The sequence below is a fragment of the Gobio gobio genome (genome assembly GCF_949357685.1).
Source record: "Gobio gobio genome assembly, chromosome: 17".
NCBI lineage: Eukaryota > Metazoa > Chordata > Actinopteri > Cypriniformes > Gobionidae > Gobio > Gobio gobio.
Window position 1 is genome coordinate 28524360 of NC_137110.1, and position 15926 is coordinate 28540285.

The following is a 15926-nucleotide window of genomic DNA, read 5'->3' on the forward strand; positions in this document are numbered from 1 at the left end:
TTCACTCTGAGCTTGCAACAGTCCAGGTGTTAAAGGGATACTTCACCGATTAGCATTAAGCTTTGTATCAGTAGAAACCCTGTAGTATATTCGAATGAGAGATTTCTGTATTTTATGTCTGGAAAAAAAAACTCTGATGACGCAAAAATCATCATTTAGCGTCCTTGGAGGCTTTTTTGGCCAGAGGCTATAGACTATAGCCAGTAGTAGGAGTTAGTTCTGCATGTTTTCAACCCGCCCATAGGCGGTGGGATCTCACTCACAGAATGTACAAATAGTGTCAGCCATCTTTTTTTTAAGCTAAGCTAACAGACTCTAGCTCTGTGGAGAAAGCTGAGTAGTAGGCTAACCACGATGGCGAAAGGTAGTTTTAAAGATAATATGGCAGTAGGGATGTGACGTTGAGGAAATTTTCCCACCGGTTAATCGATGTGTGACAACACCAATAAAACAGGTATCAACAGCGGGGGTTTTCAAATCGCTAATTTTAAACCGAAAAGAAAATGCGCACGGACGCTCGGGCATTCAAAAAGGAGCTGTGCGGAGCAAAGTGAGTTGTTTCAATGAATTCCTATTAAAGTTATGCTTCCATAGGCATGAACTGAAAACGCGCCAGACTGGACATGCACCGTGAATGACTGCGACCGTGAATGAATGACAGTGCGGCCGTAAATGCGTGTGCACTGTGCGGCCGTGAATGAATGACAGTGCGGCAGTGAATGCATGTGCATTGTGCGGCCGTGAATGAATGCCTGTGCAGCCATAAATGCGTGTGCACTATGCGGCCTTGAATGAATGACAGTGCAGCAGTAAATGCGTGTGCACTGTGCGGCCATGAATGAATGCCTGTGCGGCCGTAAATACGTGTGCACTGTGCGGCTGTGAATGAGTGTGCATTGTGCAGCCGTGAATGAATGCCTGTGCGGCTGTAAATGCGTGTGCACTGTGCGGCCGTGAATGAATGACAGTGCGGCAGTAAATGCGTGTGCACTGTGCGGCTGTGAATGAGTGTGCATTGTGCAGCCGTGAATGAATGCCTGTGCGGCTGTAAATGCATGTGCACTGTGCGGCCGTGAATGAATGCCCGTGCAGCCATAAATGCGTGTGCACTATGCGGCCTTGAATGAATGACAGTGCAGAAGTAAATGCGTGTGCACTGTGCGGCCATGAATGAATGCCTGTGCGGCCGTAAATGCGTGTGCACTGTGCGGGCGTGAATGAATGACAGTGCGGCAGTAAATGCATGTGCACTGTGCGGCCGTGAATGAATGCCTGTGCGGAAGTAGATTGCGTGTGCACTGTGCGGCCGTGAATGAATGCCTGTGCGGCCGTAAATACGTGTGCACTGTGCGGCCGTGAATGAATGCCCGTGCGGCCGTAAATACGTGTGCACTGTGCGGCCGTGAATGAATGCCCGTGCAGCCGTAAATACGTGTGCACTGTGCGGCCGTGAATGAATGCCCGTGCAGCCGTAAATGCGTGTGCACGGTGCGGCCGTGAATGAATGCCCGTGCAGCCGTAAATGCGTGTGCACTGTGCGGCCGTGAATGAATGACAGTGCGGCAGTAAATGCGTGTGCACTGTGCGGCTGTGAATGAGTGTGCATTGTGCAGCCGTGAATGAATGCCTGTGCGGCCGCAAATGCGTGTGCACTGTGCGGCCGTGAATGAATGCCCGTGCAGCCATAAATGCGTGTGCACTATGCGGCCTTGAATGAATGCCCGTGCAGCCATAAATGCGTGTGCACTATGCGGCCTTGAATGAATGACAGTGCAGCCGTAAATGCGTGTGCACTGTGCGGCCATGAATGAATGCCTGTGCGGCCGTAAATGCGTGTGCACTGTGCGGGCGTGAATGAATGACAGTTCGGCAGTAAATGCATGTGCACTGTGCGGCCGTGAATGAATGCCTGTGCGGAAGTAGATTGCGTGCGCACTGTGCGGCCGTGAATGAATGCCTGTGCGGCCGTAAATGCGTGTGCACTGTGCGGCCGTGAATGAATGCCCGTGCAGCCGTAAATGCGCGAGCACTGTGCGGCCGTGAATGAATGACAGTGTGGCAGTAAATGCGTGTGCACTGTGCGGCTGTGAATGAGTGTGCATTGTGCGGCCGTGAATGAATGCCTGTGCGGCCGTAAATGCGTGTGCACTGTGCGGCCATGAATGAATGACAGTGCGGCAGTAAATGAGTGTGCACTGTGCGGTCGTGAATGAATGCCTGTGCGGTCGTAAATGCGTGTGCACTGTGCGGGCGTGAATGAATGACAGTGCGGCAGTAAATGCGTGTGCACTGTGCGGGCGTGAATGAATGACAGTGTGGCAGTAAATGCGTGTGCACTGTGCGGGCGTGAATGAATGACAGTGCGGCAGTAAATGCGTGTGCACTGTGCGGCCGTAAATGCGTGTGCACTGTGCAGAAGTGAATGAATGCCCGTGCAGCCATGAATGAACAAAATTTTTTTACTATAAAAATCTAAACGGCGGTGGCGGCGGGCAAGTGTTGTAACAGGTGTTTCGCCTCCTACAGCGAGGAACAGTTGCTGTGTTCGCCTTCAGAACTGCCTTAATTCTACGTGGCATTGATTCAACAAGGTGCTGAAAGCATTCTTTAGAAATGTTGGCCCATATTGATAGGATAGCATCTTGCAGTTGATGGAGATTTGTGGGATGCACATCCAGGGCATGAAGCTCCCGTTCCACAACATCCCAAAGATGCTCTATTGGGTTGAGATCTGGTGACTGTGGGGGGCATTTTAGTACAGTGAACTCATTGTCATGTTCAAGAAACCATTTTGAAATGATTCGAGCTTTGTGACATGGTGCATTATCCTGCTGTAAGTAGCCATCAGAGGATGGGTACATGGTGGTCATAAAGGGATGGACATGGTCAGAAACAATGCTCAGGTAGGCCGTGGCATTTAAACGATGCCCAATTGGCACTAAGGGGCCTAAAGTGTGCCAAGAAAACATCCCCCACACCATTACACCACCACCACCAGCCTGCACAGTGGTAACAAGGCATGATGGATCCATGTTCTCATTCTGTTTACACCAAATTCTGACTCTACCATCTGAATGTCTCAACAGAAATCGAGACTCATCAGACCAGGCAACATTTTTCCAGTCTTCAACTGTCCAATTTTGGTGAGCTTGTGCAAATTGTAGCCTATTTGTAGTGGAGATGAGTGGTACCCGGTGGGGTCTTCTGCTGTTGTAGCCCATCCGCCTCAAGGTTGTGCGTGTTGTGGCTTCACAAATGCTTTGCTGCATACCTCGGTTGTAACGAGTGGTTATTTCAGTCAAAGTTGCTCTTCTATCAGCTTGAATCAGTCGGCCCATTCTCCTCTGACCTCTAGCATCAACAAGGCATTTTCGCCCACAGGACTGCCGCATACTGGATGTTTTTCCCTTTTCACACCATTCTTTGTAAACCCTAGAAATGGTTGTGCGTGAAAATCCCAGTAACTGAGCATGCCACGCTCAAAATTGCTTAAATCACCTTTCTTTCCCATTCTGACATTCAGTATGGAGTTCAGGAGATTGTCTTGACCAGGACCACACCCCTAAACGCATTGAAGCAACTGCCATGTGATAATTGCATTAATGAGAAATTGAGCAGGTGTTCCTAATAATCTTTTAGGTGAGTGTATATTACTGATCAGCTCATTTCAATTATCATAAAATCATAATTAAGAGATAAAATGTTGAAAATATGATGTTAAATGTCCTCATGATTAGACAAAAAGTCCAAAATATGATTTTAAAAATCATAATAGTGAGATAAAAAGTTGAAAATATGATGTTAAATGTCCTCATGATTAGACAAAAAGTCCAAACTATTTTAAAAGTCATTATAGTGAGATAAAAAGTTGAAAATACGACATGCTAAGTCATAATCATAAGATAAAATGTTTAAAAATAAGATTTTAAAAGTCCTCATTATTAGATAAAAAGTCAAAAATATGACATGCTAAGTCATTGTGAGATGAACAATTGAAATTATGACAAAAAATTCTGAGATAAAATTTCAAAATTTTGGATTTAAAGTCAAAATTATGACTTAAAAATCTAAATTATGATTAAAAGTCCTAATTATGAGATAAAAATCTGAATTAGATTAAAAAAAAAGTCTAAATTATGACCAAAACACACACAGACATTTAAAAATCTAAATTATGATTAAAAGTCCTAATTATGAGATAAAAATCTGAATTAGATTTTAAAAAAAAGTCTAAATTATGACCAAAACACACAGACATTTAAGATATTTTTTGTTAAATGCGCTTTCAATTTTTTGATTCACACTTATAATAATATTTACATTATTGTTTTCATTTTGTGCAATATATTTTTTACATGCGTTTTTACATTTTGAAATCAGTTTTTACAACAAAAATTAATCAATAAACTTACTTTAGCTTTTCATCTAAAACAAAATGAATTTCCTATCATCACTCTAAAGCTGCTTTGAAGCAATCGGTGTTGTGAAAAGCGCTATATAAATAAAAGTGACTTGACTCGAGATGGGGTGGACTGGTGGTGGCGGACTTACGATAAAACGGCATCTTTTCAGTTTCGAGTCAACTAGTAGCCTAGTTGTATAATTTCTTCCGATACCGGTAGGCGTGACTTGGGAGTGGCCTCGTAGGGCAGCGAAGCAAGTGCATTCTGGGAGTTGTTGTCTTTCATCCACATGAGCCAAAAATACATTTTCTGGCTTTTCTCAGCCAAAAAGGCACCAACTTCGAAAATAATTTCACATTTATACTACATAAAAAACCCAATTTAAATACACATTCATCTTTCCAGCGGAGAAATATCCCTTTAAGGCTCTTTGGAGCTTCTCCACAGTCCACAACTCCAACGGATGTGAGAAAGACAGTGAAGGTGGACTCATCAGAGAACAATACATGTTTCACATTGTCCATAGCCCAAGATTTGAACTGTTGGCACCAATGAAACTGACATTTGGCATTGGCACATAACATCCCTTTCTGACAGCTTCCTCTTGCGTCAACAGTTACTCCTGTTGGATGTGGTTATTCTTATGTGGTGGTATGCCGACATTACCCTGGATACCATAGCTCTCGATACACCAGCGATACATGCACCAACAATTTGTCCACTCTTGAATTCTAAAGTGAATAGTTGAATTCTAAACTATTATGATGTGTGGATTGCAATATTTTATGTACAGTTGTGCTATTGCTCTGCTAATTCAACATTCACAATATGCTCTTACTAATGAAATGTAAAATCAGTAAAGATTGGCCACCAGACAACGCATATATAGGCGTGAAACCTCCAACACTATCTTGGCAGTGTTTCAGTTTCATTGTCCAACCCCTGTACATGATACATTTTGAAGTTTGGATGCTTTCATTGTGAATAGACTGGCTGTGTTAACAAACGTTTATTAAATGTATACCATATGTTTGTTTTGGGCAAACAAAACTTGCATCTTTCCAACTGTAATTGTGTGTATATATGATGGTTATATTTGCCATGTACTGAAAAAAAAAAACATTGATTAAGCACACTCGCTACAGACTCCCCAAAGCGGAGGCGTTGTAGCATTTTGAGTGGCACTTGAGCAGAGTTTTGCCATTGCAGTGTACTGGCACCATAACTCACACTTAAGCAACATTAATGCTGTATGAGTAAAGGACATGTTTATGGTCTCACCCGTACTGTATGTGCCTGTCCCAGCCTCACAGGATTGGCCAGTTTCACCTGGATCTGTGCACAGTGGAATGAGCCATATACCCCCACCACCTCTAATAAGCCATCATCCACACTGAAGAAAGACAAATTAAGAAAATATTAAACCAGCATTTTTTTTTCAAATGTCATCCTACTGTGATCCAGATCTATGAAGATTTGTTTAATTTTAACCCATGTTCACAAAGTCAAACTATGAGTCTCTAACCCATTGACATCTGGATTCTTACCGTGTTGGAGGATAGGGCTCATCTCCCATTCCCTCCCACAGTCTACAGCCACCACCCCAGTAGCCGATATTACACACGATTATCCCTTCCAGATTGGGCAAAGTTACTTGCTCTCCATCCATCTCCAGCTAAAGAGACAATTAAGCATTAACAAGGCATTAGAACTGTAATTATGCAGTTCTATATGTAAAGATAAAGGGAAACTATAAACACATAGTGACATCTATTAGAAACACGATTCAGTTAAGTAAATGCAAGACTTCACCAATAATTTAAAGTCCTACATTTTTGTATTTTTAAATAATCGGTTTCACTTGGATGTACATCACAATATGGAGAAAAAGATCTGTCGCTACTACTATTTCATTGCAACTTTAAAAACGCACGGTCTAAATGCACTTGGCATGTGGTCTAGTGGTTACAGCACATTAATGCAGAAGACCCACATATTCTCAAAAATGTCATTTTGTTTTCACCTTCATAGCTGACAAGCCTCCTACCATGGATATTACTACAGCTGTAGTAATGTAATTCTTTATATATTAAAACACTTTCTCCTATTTCAGATTAATATGCAGAGCAGATGTGTCTACAAGTATGCCATTGGTATATAAGAAGATTGTAAACACTGATGTCAAAATTGTTTAGTCCACTCGTGTCAATTTCTGTATAATGGCATTTAGGGTGGATCTAACCACATTTTTGTTTGAAAAATGGTAGATGTGTTTGGGAAACCTGTTTAGAAAAAGTCATTGGGTCTCATTCACTAATAATCGTGTGGATTCTTTCGTATGTGTATGCACAGGAGAACTTACTGTGCTAGTCCTGGTCTAACAGAACAGTCACTGACAGATGCGCGTAATTATTTCTGTTCTTGCTCTAGTAAATGCCTCACTCTAATAGCTCTGCTGCCACCATGTTTGTTGGACCTGGCCCTGCCTTGATGCAATGATTGACAGGGCGGGGTGGAGACTTGATCGACTTTGATTGCATTTTAAACTCCACACCGAATTTTGCTACATTCATTGCGGGACATTTAATGAAAATGCAGGGCATGAGCCCCTGCCCCTTTGAAAGTGAAAGTGCCCTTTTCGATCGCACTGCAGTGGCCCCTGCTATACTTCAATGTAATTATAGTCATGTTAGGATGAAATATAACTTCTTAACACGATTATACAGCCATACAGAGTAAGTTCTTTTTGCGTACGTGTGGTTTCAAATTTTCGTAAATTTATAAAAAAAATATTACAAAATCTTTGGTGAATTGTGATTTGTTCTTAAAATCGTTTGTACGCACATTTCATGCACAAATGTGTGCGTATGCATGCTTAGTGAATAAGACCCATTATGTTCACAATTCCATTTGGTGCTGCAGTGGTGCAGAAATTAAACTGCAGCTTTAAAGAAATATATTAGGGCTGCAGCTATCAATTCTTTTTGTAATCGATTAATCTAGCACTTAATTGATCGATTAATCGGATACATTTTGTGTTTTTAAACAACCAAAACAAATAATGCATAACGAAAATGAAGAGGAAAAGCAATTTAATTTATTAATATGCACAACAGGTTTCATGCTGTAATCTAGCCCTGACATCATAGTAAATATCTGTTTTATGTAGATTTCTACACCTGCAGCATTTACCATAAGGCTACTAACAAATAATATATAATTTCTGGGGTGAGCCTATTTGCTATGGTAACCTAGCAACCTGTGTGTGTGTGTGTGTGTGTGTGTGTGTGTGTGTGTGTGTGTGTGTGTGTGTGTGTGTGTGTGTGTGTGTGTGTGTGTGTGTGTGTGTGTGTGTGTGTGTGTGTGTGTGTGTGTGTGTGTGTGTGTGTGTGTGTGTGAGAGGAAGAGTCAGACCAGTTGCTTCATTGCAGTTTGGTACGACAGAAATACGTACATTCATTTTCAATAGAATGCTGCATTTGGCTTGCATCACTTGCATTGCGGTGCGTTTTAGGCGAAGCATCCGTTCGAAAAAAAAGCGTCACAACATCACGTCCCGGTGTATACAGTGGATGCATGCTGAAATTATTGTTGCGTGGCTACATAAAAGTTTAAGCATATGTGATGCATTGCCGCGATTGGTCTGACTGACGAGGGTGCATGCGTGTGTGTGTGTGTGTGTGTGTGTGTGTGTGTGTGTGTGTGTGTGTGTGTGTGTGTGTGTGTGTGTGTGTGTGTGTGAGAAGGGGTTCCTTTTTTAGGCTATAGCTACTCTCTTGCAATTGAACGTGAATACGTTTACTACTTAAAAACATCAAAGCTAAACATCATATCTAGTCAAACCGCATCACGACATCGCTACAAATACAGTATGGGATTAAAATCAGCGAACATCAATGTATAGGCTTAGGCTACGTTACCATTGAAGTCGTACTGCTGTGGAATGCCAGGTCTACTTTGCAGTAGACACATTGCACCTTGTTCTCTTCTTTTTTAAGAATGTAATGATCCCAAACTTTAGACATTCTCTGCCGTTTATGGACATCTTTACTCTCCGCTATTGTGCCAACTAAATTCAAAATGTATCACGGGCTATGGTGTGCTTCCTGAACATTGAACAACAGTCCGTGTGAATCAGATCCCTGCGCGTATAGTGCAGGGATCAGCCATATGAATTTATCGAGGCTTCGAGGCAGAATTTTTGCCTCAAGGAATTTTTGTAATCGAGTTAATCGAGTAACTCAATGAATCGTTTCAGCCCTAAAATATATGTTATCAAATAAGCACCAGGAACCAGCAACCAACATTAACAAACATATTTAAGCTCTATATTGTTAGAGTCAGAATCTTATTTTTTTCTAGAGTCTAATTATTATGCAAGTCTATTATCACGTTTCAATCGTGTTCTGAAACAGTGTTAATCATCATGACAGCATTATTTAAGACACAACAGTAATAAAGCAGGAAGTTACGTCAAGGCCACAGACTTCCAGAATAAATGCTTATCATATGATGACAATAACAAAGGAAACCATCAGAGAACGCTTTGCCTTGAAAAACTTGGTTAGCAATTTAAAATGTTTACCTCAATCTTCTTATCCAGATCTTTACATTCTTGCACTAAACAATCTTTGGTACCATAGAGGAAGTACACTGCCTATGGGGAAAGATGATTGACAGTACTATTAGCCATACACAGCCATATTTACAAAACACTTCTGTTTTTAAAAAAGGAGAACATACATTAGTGCATTAGTGCATTAATAGAGGATAAATTGTGCAGTAGGCCTACTAATAAGACTAGTATATAATAAGACTAACTAATTTTTGTGTAAGCGAATATGTGTATTTTTTAGCACCACTTTATATTAGGTATCTTTAATTACTATGAACTTGTGTTAAAAACATCACAAATGTTTGTACAATGTACTTATTGTGTTCATGTTATATTGCAAAACACCTTTGAGGTGAGATATGTTTAATGTTAGGGACACGTTTTTTTTCAAGGCTTGGTTAAAGGGTAGGGATAGGGTTTACATTGTAGTTATAGATGTAACTACAGAAATTACACATGCAGATTTTTTTAAATACAAGTACAATGTAAAAACATGAATGTACACAATAGGTGCATTGTTTCAAAAATGTAATGGCAGTTAATAAATCGGGTTCATTCTTATAATTGTGGATTTATAATCCAACTACAGAATCATGACATTTTCTCAGTTCCCTTTCGAAGTGGAACTTCGAAGCAGTGTCCTGGTGTTGATGCAATGGGGTACACCATCAGTGTGACCAGTGTCTTAGCATGTGTAAACAAACACCAATAATCATTGGCAGACGGCAGTCTAAGATGTCACATACGGAACGACCATGTGTATAAAAGGGTGCCTGGGTTATCAGCTTTTTTGTCTTCAAGAGCCGTTCGAATGCAAGCACATTAAGTAAACAATAGAGAGCAGCAAGACAGTGAGTTCCTCCATGCAGGCGATATTCTACCCCAGAGGACTTGCATGAACTCTGTCTCATCAGACTCGGAGCGGAGCACATGTGTTCAGCTCTTGAGGGAGTTGGATGCACTCACTGTGACAAGTTTACATTAAGGAAGCTCCGCTCACACTTGCCAGACCACCTTACGGCTTGTAGGCAAAGTGTATGCGGCAACGGGTCAAGCCGACGGCGTCCTACACACCATAGTGGTGTTACAGGCATACCAAGCCGATCTGCTGAAAGACTTGCACCAGAGGCAGGGACTGTCTCCTGAGGCTGAACAGCACTACAGATCTGGCTCTCCAGGCCACCGGTTCGATGGTGGTTACAGAGAGACCTGTGATTAAATCTGTCTGGGATCAGGGATAAGGAGAAATCTTTCCTCCTTGATGGCCCGATCTTGCCCTCTGGACTCCCCTGCACCTCCATTGAGACAGTGGAGGGGAGGTTTAGAGAAGTGAGGGTGCAGTCCACTGCTTTCAGGAGGTATATTCCACTGAGGGTTGAGTCTTCTTCTAAACCCTCCGCTTCCTCCAAACCTTCTGAACCGTCTCCAGAGTGGTCCCGGAGACAGGATCAGAAGGCCAGTGTGGCTGCTCATGCCACCCCTCCAAGGAGTAGGGGGCAGAAGTGGCCTCTTGCTAGGGTAGAGCTAATGAACAAGATAGTATCTTCTCTCTTTATCCTCCCTTATGAATAAGGGTCAAGTAGGATAATGTGCTCCCTTGTGGATGGGTTGCTATCAGTCAACAGTGGGCACGAAGCTATGGTAAACAGAAAGTTGCCTTGGGTAGAATACCATGCATCCCTCAGGGTTGGGGTTTAAAGAAGAGATGTAAGTCCCCCTTGAATCAGGGTTGCTTGGTAATAAGAGTAATAAGAGTATGGGCAGTAGCTACGAGTTCCATTCACCTCTTATACCACCCTCTCAATTTGTTTTTGAGTTTATGTAGGGCTAAGAGCTTCCCTCTGCATGTTCATTTCCTCAGGGTTGAGGCAGGGTAGATGAATGAGAATGAACAGTCCTCACAGTGTCCCTTCTTTCATTTGCCTCCCTCCTCAATTGTTGTGGCCAGGTCGCTTGGTAAAGGAGTCGCTTTGGGCAGAACGCAATGCATCCCACACTCTTCTTTTGCCACTTTCAGCAATTTCTGAAAAAGACTGAAATTAAGCAGGGTTGAAAGCTCCCAGTAAACAAGTACGGTGGATAATAGGCAGATGGTATTATGGTGGGCAGTCCGCAGTGGGGGGTCATGGGCAAAAGGCTAGCGTTCCATGCCCCTCTTTTACCGCCCTCTCCAGTATACTGGAGTTTCAAGAAAGGCTAATGGCTTTCTTCCAGTCATATTGTTCCCTAGGAATGATACAAGGTAAATGGAACTGTGTTTGCCAGTCTGCAGATCAATTCCCTTGGGGTATAGAGTCTGGTTCACGAGAATCTCTTTGGGTACCACAATGTGCCCCATGGTCTCGTTACCTCCCTCCATTATTATTTGTTTGTGGTTGGCTTTTCATCTAAAGTCAAAAGTTTTAGGGGTTATTCCCTAAACACTTATGGATAATGGCATGGGGAGCAGAGCCACTGTGCATCTCTAGCACAAATGACATATAGGATGTGGCCTTAGGTGTTGACGCATTCTTCTGACTAGATACTTAGAGTCACTGAAGTGCTATGCCCACTCTGTTTGTGCACAGTCAGCCTAGTGGCGCAGGCATTCTTTAGCATTGAGAAGCATGTATTGTGTTCCCCATAGTCAACACCAGGACGCAGTGTCGAAGTTTCACTTCGAAAAGGGGAACAGGATGATGCGTATTGTTGCCATGCTTCAGGGCATGCCTGCATGTCTCAAAGAGATGATGACATGAAACCAGGCAACCTTTTATACTCTTGGGCGCTCCGCATGTGATGTCATACACTGCCATCTGCCAATGATTATTGCCGCTTGTTTACACATGCTCCAGGGCTCCACATTAAGCTTGTTCACGTGCTTGTCCTTCGGACAAGTAAATCTGTCATTCACTTGTCTGAGTAAAAAATGTGCTTGTCAATTTTTTTTTTGTTTTACATATAATTCATTCTGAAGCAATATTCTCAGCAGTGTTCAATCAGCTTTGACATATTTAAATCTGCATATTTTTACCTTTTATAAAGGGCCCCTATTCTTATTAAATATAGGCTATGCTTCGGCTTTCATTTAAATTCTTAAATTTGATCAATAAATTAAATTAGAAGAAGCCACTATATGGCTGTTCCCAATTAAATAAATTAAATAATTTACAATTAAAAATTACAACTGCATTAAATAATGTTATGAGATTGTTTTAAATATTTTTTGAATATACAAATAAGAAAAGTTGGAAAGAATGTTTAAACATGAAACTAAAACGCCAGTAGGTGGCGGCAGGTGACCGTCTTAATGAGTGAGTCATTGAGTTGATTCGTTCAAACGGCTGATTCATTCAAGAATGAGGCAGTAATTTACGAATAGGTAATTTAATCTTTTATTCAACCGTTTCATTCAAAACGCTGAATAATTCAGTAACACACTGTTGCGGTGACACGCGTTCTGCTGTGATCTTTGTTTGGAACCATTTTCGCTGCTGAAATAGAACAAAACACTCAATATTGCATCTAAAATGTAATTGACTTAATGTAAATAATTGTTTATGGAACTGTCATATGAAATCAGAGTAATTTTCAGTCGTGATGTTACTCAGGAAAACAGCACTCTTGGTAATGTGACAACTGTATCATATGTTATAAATATAAATAAACTCCACATTTCAAAATTTTTACTGCAGTGTGTTAACTGAGTTTCTCTGTGTGAGCGGTGCACATTTGTTTTGATTTCTCCTCGAGAGGCTGCGGGAGCGTCAACAGCGCAACGTTATAGTTACCGTCAGTTCATTATACATTATTATACACTATCGATCACCACTTACACAAATGAATGCAGAATAATTTATGCATTTTGGTGATACCCTAGTTATTTTTTGTTAATGACGTTTTATCAGGCTACTTGTCCGGTCTGGCAAGTAAAATTCTCTTTCACTTGCCCCTTCAAAAAAAATCCACTTGTCCCGGACAAGCGGACAAGCGGACATGCGGTAATGTTGAGCCCTGTGCTCAAGACACCAGTGACACTCAGCATCTTGTTCTCCTCATGGAACCCGGTTGCATTTGCAATCTGAGACGTTATAGAGTCTTTATAAGGGAAGAATTTTTAGAAACCTTAAGCCAAAAAAAAAAGGAAATTACATTTGCTTACATATATACATGTATTTACACTGAAATATGTAGTTTATCTCAATAATCACATATAGAAACAATCTTATACGCTTTATGGATTTAACTTTCCAGTGAAATGAAAAGATGGACAGGTAATGCCTCAGACCTTATTGATGATTCGGCTGGAGAAAAAGGAGGGTGTTTTCTCTCTGTGCGCATGGAAGTTCAGCGCCATGAGAGCATCAGGACCCACTGAGAAATAATTATTCATGGCCAACACCTGGCAAGAAAACAACCTTGAGCTAAAATCGCAATCTCATTTGTTAACCACTTAATGAATCAAAAGCTACTATTGATTTAATACATAGATATTTTATGGGATGCTAATGCTAATAAGGCATGGCAAGGCAAGTTTATTTGTATAGCACATTTCATACACAGTGGCAATTCAAAGTGCTTTACACAGAAATGGAATTAATATATATTCGTAAGTGAATTAAATAAAAAATATATTTAGTGTATAACCCCTATCTGGAGTTGAAGAAAATGGAGAGTCAGGTTTTCTTTAAAAATATTTGTCAGGTAACTGCGTTTAAACAGTACCCTTGCAGACAAATCTTCTTGGTCTAACTGGAGGGCTATCTCAAATTAGTTTTTATGGCAGTTTAAATTAGTTCAACATATAAATAATTTATTGCGCACTCTGAAGTACTATAATGTTACTGCTGGTTGTTCACATACTGTATGCACTGACCTTTGGCTTACGAAAATAGTTTCCTTTGGAGGCAACTTGAACTTTCCACCTGAAACATTCAAAGCAGGAATTCAAAATAAATAGAAGAATAACAAAATCCAACCCTCGCAATACAAGACTTAACAGCACAGCCAGGGTCTCACCTGTCCATCTTGACTACTTCAGCCTCTAGAACATTCCTGAGCACCTGTTCTACTGAGATCTCTCCAGCATATCCTGCTCCCCATCCCAAAGAGTTTGATAAATCATTGCCTGTGCCTAAGGGCAGGATGGTCACAAAAGGGATAAACTGATCTTGACCCTATAAAGAACAAGAGACCGAAAAACATATACAATATTTTACAACCCAAAAAACAATGAATAACTTTTTAAATGAAAAAACACCACAAATGTAAAAATAATGCATCACGTAATGACATTACACATTACACACATATACCTCTTTATATATCACAGAATATAAAAAATCAGCAACTGACTTTAATGTATTATGTTTTTGAGTCCACTCAACTATTCCGCTTATACAGCTCTCACCTTCAGCTTCATGGTATCAATGGCATCCAGAACCCACCCCACTGTGCCGTCACCCCCACACACCAGAACACGCACGCTGCCTGGGGGCAGAAGAGTACAGAGTTGCAGGGCTTTAGATGGGGGCAGTTCAGACAGATCAAACACCTGAAAGAAACAAAAAAAAAAAAAGGGATTATCGTTCAACAAATATATAAAGAACTCATGGAAACAGAGAAAGACTGGCCAAGTGTGTGAATGTGAGCCCATAGTCGACTGATACCTGTACAGGGTTCAGAAGGGTACGAAATTCTCCCAGCAGAACCTCCCCCATGTTGTTACCACTTCTTGTGTTTGCCAAGATCAATATCGGAGTCCAGCCACTCCCGCACAATGCAGCAAGCTACGTGCATACAAATAAACATTTAAACAGTCAATTAGGTTAATTTAATTACATTAATCAGTGGACTGTCAATGAATGGATAATTTCACAACTGATGCTGAGGTCCTGAGGGATTTTTCTCGCTTTGGTTCTCTTGTCCACAAACTTTTCAACAATTTGTAAATAAATCAAATGTGTAGTTTATGTATATTTCAATTTGACATTTATTTTTTAAATTTGCATAAGGAACGCACTACTTTCACAACTATATACACAAACACGTATGTTAAATGGGACACACCTAATGTGTTCTACTCTCAGAATTAGCTGACAATTTCATACTGTGCTCATATTTTAATTAATCACATGTTTTGATTACAATTACATATTGAATGACAGGCACAAAGGCAGATTTTGAAAGAATGGCTGGCTGTTTTACAAGTACATTTTGTAAAATGTTAGCCTGGTTAAAACCAGACCATTCTCAGTAGTAACTGAGTTATGGTCTGGCAAAGCTTCACAGACAAATCATTTCCAAAGGGGCATCACCAACGGGCGTCGCTCAAATGCCTCTCGGCGCAATTGGATAGACCTAAAACCAATCAGAGCGATGAAGGAGATGACGTATGCAGAGCGACGGAGAAACATCTGAGACTCTGGCCGTTTCTCAATATGCGTTCATGTCTGTACTTGTGTTCTCAAATAGGAAATGTCCCCGGTTTCCATTTCAGAAATCTGGTCACCTTACCTAAACCACATATTAAAGAGCACCTATCATGGCATTTAAAATGTTCCAAATATTGTTTTAGAAGTCCCCAACAACAGTTTTGCATGCATGCAATGACAAAAAAGATTTTAGTTTTCTTATAATATGCATTTATTTTTACCTGTTTTGACAGCGATTCTCAAATGATTCCTTTAGTGATTCACTTTTCAAAACCCCGCCTTTACGTGACGCTAATCTGCGGTGATTGGTCAGATGACCCAGTCAGTTGTGATTGGTATAGTCTGTGCAGATATTCTCGGAAACGGAACGCCCATCAAAGTCTTATAATGACAGTAATTTGTTAATATGTGTCAGGAGTTATGAATATGAAAACCGCGTCGGTACTGTTTGATTGTAATATGAGCCTCAGCTGATCTCATTCATAAAAAAACTCC

At 41.0% G+C, this 15926-nt stretch overlaps 1 protein-coding gene across 1 annotated transcript in view; it reads right to left on the minus strand.

Annotated features, from left to right (window-relative positions):
* The window catches only part of dgke (diacylglycerol kinase, epsilon), a 33219-nt gene that overhangs the window by 3885 nt on the left and 13408 nt on the right, over nt 1-15926 (minus strand). Inside the window, exons 3-10 of the mRNA XM_079841381.1 lie at nt 14667-14786; nt 14408-14551; nt 14017-14174; nt 13874-13922; nt 13286-13399; nt 8989-9060; nt 5951-6078; nt 5685-5796 (exon numbers count right to left, since the gene is read on the minus strand). Of these exons, the coding sequence (XP_079697507.1) occupies nt 5685-5796; nt 5951-6078; nt 8989-9060; nt 13286-13399; nt 13874-13922; nt 14017-14174; nt 14408-14551; nt 14667-14786 (897 nt within the window). The remainder of the gene's footprint in view (nt 1-5684; nt 5797-5950; nt 6079-8988; nt 9061-13285; nt 13400-13873; nt 13923-14016; nt 14175-14407; nt 14552-14666; nt 14787-15926) is intronic.